This window comes from Somniosus microcephalus, chromosome 19 (genome assembly GCF_052327205.1).
Source record: "Somniosus microcephalus isolate GS21.2 chromosome 19, FLI_Smic_1.0, whole genome shotgun sequence".
Classification (NCBI taxonomy): Eukaryota; Metazoa; Chordata; class Chondrichthyes; order Squaliformes; family Somniosidae; genus Somniosus; species Somniosus microcephalus.
Genome location: NC_141005.1, coordinates 68,049,631 through 68,062,084, shown reverse-complemented (window position 1 = coordinate 68,062,084; position 12,454 = coordinate 68,049,631). Strand labels below are relative to the sequence as shown.

At 41.7% G+C, this 12,454-nt stretch overlaps 1 protein-coding gene across 2 annotated transcripts in view; it reads right to left on the bottom strand.

Annotated features, from left to right (window-relative positions):
* ppil2 (peptidylprolyl isomerase (cyclophilin)-like 2) overlaps positions 1 to 12,454 on the bottom strand; it is a 189,277-nt gene that overhangs the window by 101,912 nt on the left and 74,911 nt on the right. For both annotated transcript variants that reach the window (XM_085961988.1, XM_085961989.1), the window contains 2 exons: positions 11,882 to 11,973; positions 3,611 to 3,700 (listed from right to left, as the gene is read on the bottom strand). In XM_085961988.1, coding sequence (XP_085818114.1) covers positions 3,611 to 3,700; positions 11,882 to 11,973 — 182 coding nt within the window. The remainder of the gene's footprint in view (positions 1 to 3,610; positions 3,701 to 11,881; positions 11,974 to 12,454) is intronic.

Sequence of the window (12,454 nt, the reverse complement as noted above, 5' to 3'; positions counted from 1 at the left end):
TGTTTCTCCACAGATGCTGCCTGACCTGCTGAATATTTCCAGCCTTTTCAGTTGTTGTTTTCAGATTTCCAGCATGTGCAGTATTTTGTTTGGAAGGTTTTTCTCATATTGTTGCACTGGCACTCAGAAAATCCTGTACTATAACCCTCAAGGGCTATCTTAAAACCTAGTGAATTGATCACACATGCAATTTATTTTTTGCGACTTTCCAAAAAACTGATGAGAAGAGTCCCAATCTTAAAGGTCACAAAACCTTCTTGAAGATATCACTTGCAGAGCAGAATTTATTGCAATATTGTTAACAGGCTGGAAAATCTGCAGCATAGGACTTGCTAAGATCAAACACAAGAAGCTCAGAGCTTCAGTTTCTACTAGGAAGATCAAGGGATGGATGTCAATAGTCTTTAAAAGCACATAGTTTTACACACACAGCACTACATTTTTTCTAAAAACCTAGGATATATATTGAATAATTTGAAGTACATAGTATTAAAAGGCAGAATTATCAGTACACATTATGATGTGCTATTTCACCACTTTTTAAAATCATTTTTTAAAATTCCTTCCTCATCAGCATACAGTTATAGGGCCAGTAATTCCTGTCCCAACGCGTGAGTACGGACGGGGTACTCACGCGTAGGCCCGGAGGAATTGCCGGTTTTCAGCATGCACAGCGCATGCGGGGAAAACCGGCATTTCCTCTCCTCTGACCCAAGGGGTTAAGAGGCGGAATGCGTACGACGTATCAGGCAGCGCGTGCGCGCTGAATTTCCTTTTTTTGTAAAGAGTTGCCCGTGCGTAAAGGCCTCCGGTTTTTACGCTTGAAAATACCAGACGTAAGTACTTAGTTTTACAGGTAAGTGGTCTATTAATACAATTTAGAATTTTTTTTCCCCACAGGTTTATTATTTTTAAAGAATTTACAGTAAGGTAAGTGTATTTTTAGAACCTATTTGTTAAAAAATTATTTTTTTTTTAAATTTGATTAATTGTTTAAAATAGTTTTTTTTACAGTTATTCATAGTTCATTTATTTAGTGGGGTGTTTTTTTAACTTTTATTTGTAGTTTAAGTGCTGTTTTGGGCGCCCTGAGTTTTCATGAGTTTGACAGTTCTTACGATCAAACTCATGAATGAACTTTTGCAACCTCCCATTGGTTGCCCAGTGCCCACGTGATCTCAGCCGGCTCATCAAAATAACTACGCTTTAATTCTGTTTAAAACTACTTTACATTCTTCAAAATAATTTAAAAGTATTTAAAACTTTATAAAAGTTACCTAAAGATTAATAAAAAATACAAAAAATGTCTTTAAAATGCTGCTCTGCATGTAGAATTGCTTTGTAGCTTGTGTTAAAAATTGGGGGCGTGGCCTATGTTAAGGAGACCTCAAGGGGCGTGTCTAACTTAGACTCCGCGCTCGAGGCTTCACGCTGGCTGCACTCCTGGGCGGCGCGACATCAGACGCTGCCCGGGAGTAATCAACTGAAAACAGGAATTGCAAGCGTCCCGGGAGCCGAACGGCAGGCGCGCCGGGTAAGTGCTCATCGGGGGCTTGCACGCGCGGCAAGCCCCCGAGCCTAATTTCTGGGCCATTATTCTGGTGTGATGAAGCTATGTGCATCAAATTATATGTTGCACATATATTGGCCCAGAAATTCGGGTCCCAACGCGTGAGTACGCACGGGGTACTCACGCGTAGGCCCAACGAAAGTGCTGGTTTCATGCATGCACTGCGCATGTGCGGGAAACCGGCACTTCCGTTCCCCCGTTCAGTGGTCGAACGCGTGCGCCGGAGAGGCAGCGCGTGCGCATTACGTTTTTTTTGCATGTTTCTCCGGGAGGGTAAGTCTCCAGGAGTTACACATATAAAAAGCAGGCGCAAGGCCTGCTTTTAACAAGGTAAGTGGTGAATTAATTAAAATTAAAACTTTTTTCCACAGGTTTAAATACTTTAAAGAAAGGTAAGTTTATTTTTAGCCCAGTTAGAAAATGTAATTAATTTTTTCAAAAATTTAAATTGTTTAAAATAGTTATTTCATGTAATTTATAGTTATTTTAAAAATGTGATTTAAAAAAAAAATTATTTGAGGTTTTAGTGATGTTTTGGGGCTTATAGTATTTATAGGTTTGACAGCTCTTCCGGTCAAACTTATGAATGAAGCATTCCCTGCTACCATTGGCTCTCCATGGCCCAGGTGATCCCAGGGGACGCATCGAACTAACTGCGCCCCTGGGATACGCAAGCACTGCGCGCCGGCAGTTGGAGGAGGCCCAGGATCGGAATCCCACGTGGGCCCACAGCTCAACGGCCGGCGCACTAGGTAAGTGCAGGTCGGGGGCTTGCACCCGCGGGAAGCCCCCGACCCGAATTTCTGGGCCATTGATGCACATATATAACAATGATCTGTACCTCAACTTTATTTACCCACCTTTGTTCCATATCCTTACCTAACAAAAGTCTATGAACCTCAGTCTTGAATATTTCAATTATCCCAGCATCCACAGCCTTTAGGGAGAGTGATTGCCAGATTTCCACTGCCCTTGGTGTGAAAAAGTGCTTCCTGATTTCACTCCTAAATGGCCTCACTCTAATTTTAGGAATATGCCTGCTTGTTCTGGATTCCCCCACCAGAGGAAATTGTTTCTCTGTATCTACCTTATTGAATCCCTTAATAATTCTAAACACCTCAATTAGATCGCCCCTCAACCTTCTAAACTCAAGAAAATACAAACCAAATTGATGCAACCTGTCCTTATATTTTAACCCTTTAAGCCCCAGTATAACTCTGGTAAATTTGCACTGTACCCCCTCCAAGGCCAATCCATCTTTCCCAAGGTACGGTGCCCAAAACTGAATTCAGTGCTCCAGATGGGGTCGGACCAAGGCTCTGCACAACTGAAGCAGCAATTCCTCACTTTTGAATTACAATCCCTGTCATAGAGTCAGATAAAGGCCAACATTCCATTAGCCATCCAGGAAAACTATGGCAGATGGATTTCAATGTGGGAAACTGTGAGGTCATCCAATTTAGATCTGAGAAAGATAAATTGGAATATTTTCTTAATGATGAGAGACTGGGAGCTGTGGAGGTGCAAAAAGATTTAGGTTTTCATGTACACAAATCACTAAAAGCTAGTGCACAGATCCCATAGCACTATTTGAAGAACAGACTTTTCCCAGTGTCCTGGCTAACTTTGCTCCCTCAATCAACACAGACAAAAACATATTAACTGGTTGTTCATCTCATTGTTGTTTGTGGGATCTTGCTATACACAAAACAGCAACCACATTTGTCTACATAATAACAATTACTGCACTTCAAGATAGTTCATTGCATAACATATGTGAATCATTTTGAGAGGCGCCATAAGACAATATATAAATTTAAGTATACCTTTCTTGCTTGTTTCTCTTTTTCCTGTGCCCCCATAGGATGGGTTGCTTTCCTACTCACAGCCCTAATGCAGCAGGACGCATTAGACCCCTATGAGGTTTTGATGGGAACAGCAGGTTTACATAAAAACTTGTATAATGCAGAATGGTGAGCTGCCCGATTACTGACTCACAGATACTGGCTCTATAGAGTGAAAGAAGGGAAAGCTCCATACCTGCAGTGTGATGATGTCTCGCCGATTAAAGGATTCATCACTTAGCAGGTCTTTGTAACTCTTGGTCTTAATGTTCAACTGCTCCACAGCCTAAATAAAAATAAAAAGAAACTAAAGAGACTTTCAACATACTTAGAATTCCAAAAGATGCTCCTTCTAGCCCGGTTATTACACAGAATTACAACAGATGATCCCCATTCCTCCCACTGCACAGAACTTCAATGGGTGCTGCCCAATCACTCCCATTATACACAGAATTCAGTACCCTTTCTGATGTGGTGCACCTGAGCTTCCAGCAAGCCATAAAACTGTACAGTTTACCTTATTTCCCTTGCACAGTGTCAGCCGTAGATTTTTCTTAATCTAAAGAATGGTGAAGGAGAAAAAGAGAGGAAGAAACAAGGCCAAAATCAGGCAGTTGTTTTTTCATCATAAAGGTGCCTATTCTTTGATCTGTCGATGCGGAGTCAAACATTGCCTGGACACAAGCTTTACCACAGTAATTTCAAACGGCATCTTTCAAAAGAAACTTCTTTAGAATTTCTTCAGAAATTGCTGTAGTAAATTTTGTAATCAGGTGATGTTGGGTTCAGTTAAAAAAAAAGTTTATTTTATGAAAGGCAGGATCAAAAAACCAGAGAGTCAGTTTTCTCACTGTTGTCAATCTTGGAAAACCAAGAGTACTCATACCCGTCTCACCAAACCACAGTTGACTTCAAGTAATTCAAATCTCTTTACTTTCAATGTAAAGACCATCAATAATCAGTGAAGAATTCCATTATTGACAGGATCTCCTTGCTGCTAATCTTTTTTTGTTTAATGTCCAGATTCTGGATAGAATCTGTTAGCTGTGTAAAAAAAAAATATCTTCCATCTGTGCCTCCCCCCACACAGATGGCAATCCGCACAGCCAGTCTAAACTCCAACGCTAGTTAATGTCTGCTCTGCTTAGTTTAATTTAGCACAGCTCACAACCCAAACAGTGTCAATTTTTCTGGTCTTTTTACAGTAAAGTCCTCTGGCTCATTGTACACGACACTGTCTAATCCATTGCTTCTGGGAGTTGGCCTGAAAGCCTGTAGCTTGGTTAGTGAGTGAGGACTGGTTACCATCTGGTTACCTCAACAAGCTATCATATTGTTGGCCTGATAATCACTTGTTGAAGCAGGGTATGGGAAGTTAATTGAAAAAGGCCATTACAATCACATTTAATGAATTTTAGCACAAGTAATTCTGCAATATACACAGGATCTGCTATTCCCAGGTAATACATAGTGAAGTATCATAGTATGTTTAAATATTACAGTAGAATAACACACCAGCTCAAATCAAGGGATGCCAGCACAGAAGCTTGCCATCTGTTACTGTCTATCACGACACTTGCTGATCTGTGGAAGTATCACAAATATACAAACGCCATCACTACCACCAAAGCATCACTATTGCAGTTTGCATTGTCACATCAGGACCTCAATGTGCCGTTCACACATAAAAGTACTGCCTAGTATGTCATTTACAATGGCCGGGGGGGGGAGACGAATCATCCTCCAGCTGTTTATTCCAGAGACTATGTCTGCTCATGTGTCACAACACAGGTGTTAGTGGTTAGGAAACACATACAAGCTCACAAATATTGTTCTATTGCCCTGTAAGGCATGGAGATTAAAAAAAAAGCTGATCAGCCTATCAAAGGTAACCACTTATTCCAAACAGAATTCAAAGATTGTACAGAAATGATGGATTGTAGTTCCCCATTATATAGAATAGAAAGGATGTACTAGATGGTTCTAAGACTAATCTATTTGGCTTGAGTTAAGAAACAGAGGGGGAGCGGTTACATTGCTGGGACTTCTTTTTATATAGAGCTCTGTACACTGAGGAAGAGATAGATGAGCAAATTTGTTGGCAAATTTTAAAGGTGTGTAACAAAAATAGAGTAGTAATATTAGAAGACTTTAATTACCCTAAAATAGACTGGGAAAAACATAGTGCTATGGGTAGGGAAGGAGAGGAATTTTTGGTATGTGTACAGGAGAACTTTCTCGAGCAATATGTCTTCAGTCCAACAAGGAAGGAAGCAGTGTTGGATCTGGTTCTGGGAAATAAAGTAGCAGCAAGAGGAGTGTGTTACAGTAGGAGATCATCTAGCTAACAGTGTCCACAACATAATTCAGCTTAGAATAATGATGGAAAGAAGCCAGAAAATATCGAAGGTAAAAATGCTCAACTGGAGAAGAGCTAATTTCAGTGATTTAAGAAGGGACCTCAAACAGATAGATTGGAAAAGGCGATTGCAGGGTAAAGCAGTAACGAAGCAACGGAGGGCATTCAGGGAAGAGATAGTTCAGGTACAAACTAGGCATATTCCTTTGAAGGGAAAAGGTAGAGCATCCAAAGCTAATGCACCCTGGATAACGATAGAAATAAAAGTTAATAATACAGAGAAAAGGGAGGCTTATGACAAATGTCAGGAACAAGATTCAGTTAATAACCGGGAAGATTATGGAATGTACAGGAGGGAATTGAAAAAGTTAATATGGAAGGTCAAGAGAAGTAAACATATAGGCCCAGAAATTCCATTCGCAGGCCTCCCGCGGGCGGAGGGCTGCGATCTGGAAAAATCTGCGCCTGGACCGGAGGGCTCCCGGGAGGCGCAGAGTTCCGCTGCTGGGCCTCTCCAAACTGCCGGTGTGCAGGGCACACACATCCCAGGGGCGCAGGCGGTTTGCAGCGTCCCTGGGATCACGTGGGCCATGGGGAGCCAATCAGACATATATCAAATATATGAATAAAGATCACCCCGAAAACATAATAAAACTTCAAAATAATTTTTTTTTTTTTTAAATCACATTTTTAAAATGACTTTAAATTACATAAATTAAGTATTTGAAACAAAAATGTTATTTTTGGAAAAAAAAATTTTAAGTTAACGGGGCTAAAAATAAACTTACCTTTCTTTAAAGTATTTTTAAATGATAAATCAGTGGGAATTTTTTTTATTTTTTACTTTTTTCAACTCTTATCCTGGTAAAAGCAGGCCTTGCGCCTGCCTTTACCAGGCGCAAGAATTGTAAGTGTTTTCTGCGGGCGGAGGGTCTCCAAAAAACAGAACTCTCCGCCTGCAGAGGCCCTGCTCCAGGGCAGCCGGAGGATCTGTCAAGAGCTTTCTTGACAGATCGGAAATGCCAGTTTCCAGTGCATGCCTGAAACCGGCATTTCCATTGGCCCTACGGGTGAGTACACAGCGTGTACACGCCCGTAGGGACCAGAATTTCTGCCTCAAAGTGTAAGCAATTAGCTAGGGAAAAAGTTGGGCTTTTAAGGACCCAAAGGGAAATCTTCATGTAGAGGCAGAGGACATGGTTAAAGTATTAAATGAGTATATTGCATCTGTCTTCACAAAGGAAGTGGATGATATGAAGGTTACGCTGAAAGAGGAGAGGGAAGTTATGGTCAGGATAGTAATAGAGAAGAAGTATTAAAAAGATTAACATTACTGAAAATTGGTAAGTCACCTGGTCTGGATGGAATGTATTCTAGGTTACTGAAAGAAGCAAAAGGTAGAAATAGCAGAGGCATTGGTCACAATATTTCAATCCTCAATGGATACAGGAGCAGTGCCGGAGGACTGGAGGGTTGCTAATGTTATACCACTATTCAAGAAAGGGGAAAGGGATAAACCAGGAAACTACAGGCTAGTCAGCCTAACATCGGTGGTGGGGAAGTTACTGGAAACCATTATCAGGGACAAAATAAACTTTCATTTAGAAAGGTACGGGTTAATCAAGGAGAGCCAGCGTGGATTTGTTAAAGGCAAATTGTGTCCGACTAACTTGATTGAATTCTTCGATGAGGTGACAGAGAAGGTTGATCAAGGTAGTTCTTCCACGCCATTATATCCTCTGCAGTAGATGTTGTATATATGGACTTTCGGAAGGCATTCAACAAAGTGTCACAGGAGGCTTGTTAAGAAAGGAAGCCCATGGAATGAAGGGGAAACTGATGGCATGGATATGGAATTGGCTCAATGACAGGAAGCAAAAGATGGTGGTGGATGGAGGCTTTTCAGACTGGGAGGTGGTTTGCAGTGGTGCTCCCAAAGGGTCAGTTTTGGGTCCATTACTCTTTTCAATTTTTATCAACGACCTAGATTCTGGTGTAGGGAGCATTTTAAAGATTACAGATAATGCAAAACTTGGTAACGTTTAGCTAGTGATGAGGATAGTTGTTCAGGAGGACATAGATGGGATGGTGAAATGAGCAGAAGCATGGCAGATGGAGTTCAATGCGGAGAGGTGTGAAGTGATGCACTTTGGGAGGACTAATATGGAAAGACAGTAAACTATAAATGGCACGATTTTGAAAAGAGTGGATGAGCAGAGAGACCTTGCTGTTCATATACAAAAATCCTTAAAAGGTGGCAGGGCAAGTTAATAAGGTGGTTAAAAAATCATATGGGTTATAACAGAGGAATAGAATACAAAAGCAAAGAGATCATGCTAGAACTTTATAAATCACTGGTTAGGCCTCAACTGGAGTATTGTGAACAATTCTGAGCACCACACTTCAGGAAAGATGTAAAGGCCTTAGAAAGGGTACAGAGGAAGTTTACCAGGATGTTACCTGGGATGAGGAACTTCAGTTATGAGGAAAGGTTGGGAAAGTTAGAACAGTTCTCCTTGCAACAGAGAAGGTTAAGAGGTGACCTAATAGAGGTTTTCAAGATGAGGAGAGGTTTTGATAGATTAGAGAGAGAAAAACTGTTCTCTTGGGTGAGTGGGTCAATATCATTGGCAAAAAATCTAGAGGGGAGGTGAGAATTTTTTTCACTCAAAGTTGTCGGGATCTGGAATGCTCTACCTGAAAAGGTGGTGGATTTCATTAATCATTTTAAAAGGGAGTTGGACAGGTACTTGAGGATGAGGAACTTACAGAGCTACGGACAAAAAGCAAGGGTGTGGGACTAAGCACGACTGCTCTTTCAAAGAGCCAGCACAGGCACGACGGGCCAAAGGCCTCCTTCTGTGCTGGAAGTTTCTATGATTCTATATGACTGCTTTCATCTAGACTGTTGCATTAATCATGTGGTGACATTCGCATGACCAAGAGTACGTGACTAAATTTTCTGCCCTTAATCTATCCTTTCCTTGGTCATCCAAAGCTCTGCCACCTGTATCCTAACTCGCACCAAGTCCTGTTCGCCCATCACCCCTGCGCTCGCTGACCTACATTGGCACCCAGTTAAGCAACGCCTCGATTTTAAAATTCCCACCCTCATTTTCAAATCGCTCCATGGCCTTGCCCCTCCCCATCTCTGTAATCTCCTTCAGCCCCACAACCCTGAGAGATATCTGCGCTCCTCTAATTCTGGTCTCGAGTGTCCCCGATTTTAATCGCTCCACCATTGGTGGCCGTGCCTTCAGTTGCCAAGGCCCTAAGCTCTGGAATTCCCTCCCTAAACCTCTCCACCTCTCTACCTCCTGTTCTCCTTTAAGACGCTCCTGAAAACCTACCTCTTTGACCAAGCTCTTGGTCGTATGCCCTAGTATCTCCTTATTTGGCTTGGTGTCACATTTTGTTTTATAACGCTCCCGTCAAGCACCTTGGGACGTTTTACTCCGTTAAAGGTGCTATATAAATACAAGTTGTTGTTGTTCCTGAAGGCAGTGATTAATATAGGGCTCCATAAACACCTGCTGCCCTTCAGTACTTCTTTCAACCTGCAGTTCACCAAGTGCAAATCTAGGCAGCTTGGTAGACTGTGGGAGGCACTGCAGTTGAGCTGGGTCATGTGGTCACTGGACATGTACTTCCAGCAGGGATCACTGGACAGTGATCAGGACCCTGCGGTTTCTTTTCTTCTCAGAGATGTTGAGGCCAATAGTAGAGCACCCACTGCTGCCCCTGTTCAAACTGGGCCAACTCAGCTCATACCAGGAATCAAACCTGGGACTACCTGGCTTGTATGGCTCAATACCACACAGTGTAATACATTTACCAACCGAGTCACTGGGGAGCTCAGGCTATTTTGTCCTCACTGACTTACGTTGGCTCCCAGTCCCCCAATGCTGAAGTTTTAAATTTTCATCCTTGCGTTTAAATCCCTTCATGGCCTCGTCCTTCTTATCTCTGTATCTTTCAGTCCTACAATCCAGCCTGCCACGCCCCCCCACCATGCAAGAACTCTGCATTCCTCTTGTGCAGCTCCACTCTCCTTTTGCTCTACCACTGCCAACTGTGCCTTCAAACGTCTAGGCTTTGTGCTCTGGAATTCCATCCGTAAACCTCTCAGCCTTCGCACCTCCCTCTCCTTCGTTAAGATGCTTCTTAAAACCAACCTCTTCGAACAAGCTTTTTGTGGCCCTCCTAATATCTCCTCCTTTGCTTGGCATCCATTTTTGTCTGATTACACTTCTCTGAAATGCCTTGGGACATTTTTCTACATTAAAGACTCTATACACATGTCATGGTTGTAGTCATAGTAGCTGAAGAGCATGGAGCAAAGCAGTAACTTGTGAAATGCCACATAGGTCTGTCCTAGTGGGAATATGTCAAACATATAGCTCTTGTGTATAATGTGCACTACTTCCAAGTGTCACACTTACTCCCTGTTATACTTTCCGGTCACGCCTAAATTACCTATATACGATATACTTGTCTTGAATTAAGTCCTCCCAATTCCTGATCTGCATCTCCAAGGTAGGTGGCACTGTGCTACAGCCAATTCGGGAGCAATGCTATGGAAGTGGAGACCTGGCTTTATGGATCTACACCCAAATTTCCCATGGGCTGTGCCTCTCGGACAGGCACTTGGGCCAGGAAAATCAGTTCTATATTTTAATAGCATTCAAAGGGATTTGTACGAATTAAGTAGGAGGGCGGATCAACAGCATTTGCCATAGAAACACACATAGGGACGGGCAATAAATGCTGGTCTTGGCAACGACGCCCACATCCCGTGAATGAATTTTAAAAAAACACAAGATAATGCACACTGGCAGAGGAAAGAGAAAGTACATGTAGAGAACAGATAAGTGTGTATTGGCAAAGGTACCATTCACTGCAAACATCCTGGCAATGTGAGTCTGCTATTAACATGACTAACTGAGCACTTGATAACTTTCAAGGTCATTTTTTTTTTTTTTACAAGCTGACAAGTTATTTTAACCTTGTAAAATATACTGGTCAGGCTTTATTTAGAGTACTGTTACAGTTCAGATGCAACAGGACACTGATGTATTGCAAAGGATTTAGAGAAGAGTGACGAGGATAATTTTGGATCAAAAAATTATGCAGCTCAGAATTATAATCATGGCCGACATTTTACTCTGTGCATTCCTGTGGCAGCAAATCAAAATACTAGAGATATTTTGTTCCTGTACATTCTCTTGAGAAAAAATTCCCAGGAAACAGAAAAAAGAACCATGTATTGTACACAGGAAAATTCTGAGGATACATTATGAGCATGCATTGAGTGTAGTTGGTTCTCATTGAAGGAGAAATGGGGGGGGAGGGTGGGGGGAAATGAGAAAGGGACAGATTCAGACCTTTAACCTTTACCGTGCCATGGGTAGGGTTGCTTGTCTGGCTCTGGTCGGCACAGTGGGCCATTGGCGAGTTTACGCGTCTTGTTGGCTGACTTTCCTGTTGCCAAGTGTTTCTGTGCTTCGAAGATAACTCTGGTCATATCTATGGTACAAGCATATCAGTCTTTGACTTTTGCTTGCCTGGAACACTGGCCTTTTGAGTGTAGAGAAAGAAATCGAGTGATAAAGGGTTTTAATATTTTTTGAGAAAGAAAATGGTAAGAATTAATTAGAGAACGTGGGAGGAAAAGCAAAATGAAAGTTAAAACAAAACAATGAAGGGGAAGAGGAGAATGGTGTCGAGAGGAAAGACACATTGAGCAAAAATGCTTCAAATTATTTATAATTGCTCCAAGTATTTTATTTTGTAGCTCAGGGTTATTATTATAGCAATATTCCATTTGAATATTACCGTAATATTAGCATTTGTATGAGCTGAAACCGTCTAAAAGTAGAGACTGTCATTTCCTTCAACCTGCTGACAGTTTAAGGGATAAATGTGGGATGGTTTGCATAACCTGGATATACCCACGTTATTCAACTGAAACTGACAACAGGGATTAATTGGCATAAGAAGAAAACTGAAGATCAGATGAAAACCCTTCTCCCAACTCAAGAAGAAGCCGCCTACAGGCTGATCAGAAGAGTCACTTAGAACTGGCCAATCAAAGCAGGAGTTACCCACCTCGTACGAATAGACGTTTCCAGTAGTCTTGATAGTCACAATGTGCGAGTTGTTTGTGAAGACAGAGTACATCACTGGGCAGTGGTACTTTCCTAAGAGAAGCAAAATAGTCACCATAACTGGTCCTTTCTATAACTATACATGCTTTGAAAACCTTCCTGTACTCAAACCCATCCATCCTTTATAATTCTCAAAGTCCCCAGAGTTTGAATGCAATTAGGAACAATACTAATGAATCAGGTTTAAATAAAGAACTATTGAAAATTCTATCTACACAGACAATATTTTTCCAAAAGTAAAAATCCACTAATAATCGGCAGGCACATCTCCCCCTTGGATGTGTAAAGGGACAAGATACACGACATGAAACATTGAGTCAATACTCCAATGACTGCTGCTCTGCCCCATCTAGGAATTCTTTTCTCTCTTTTTAAGAACCCCTCTGGCATCTGCATACAACTGCTGACTGGAAGAGTGAGTAAAGGACCTGCTGTTAGAGCTGTACTATTCTGTAACCAACTGTTAGTAGATGCATCACAGCAGCTGGAATAACTAGTAATCCAATTTTCTTTC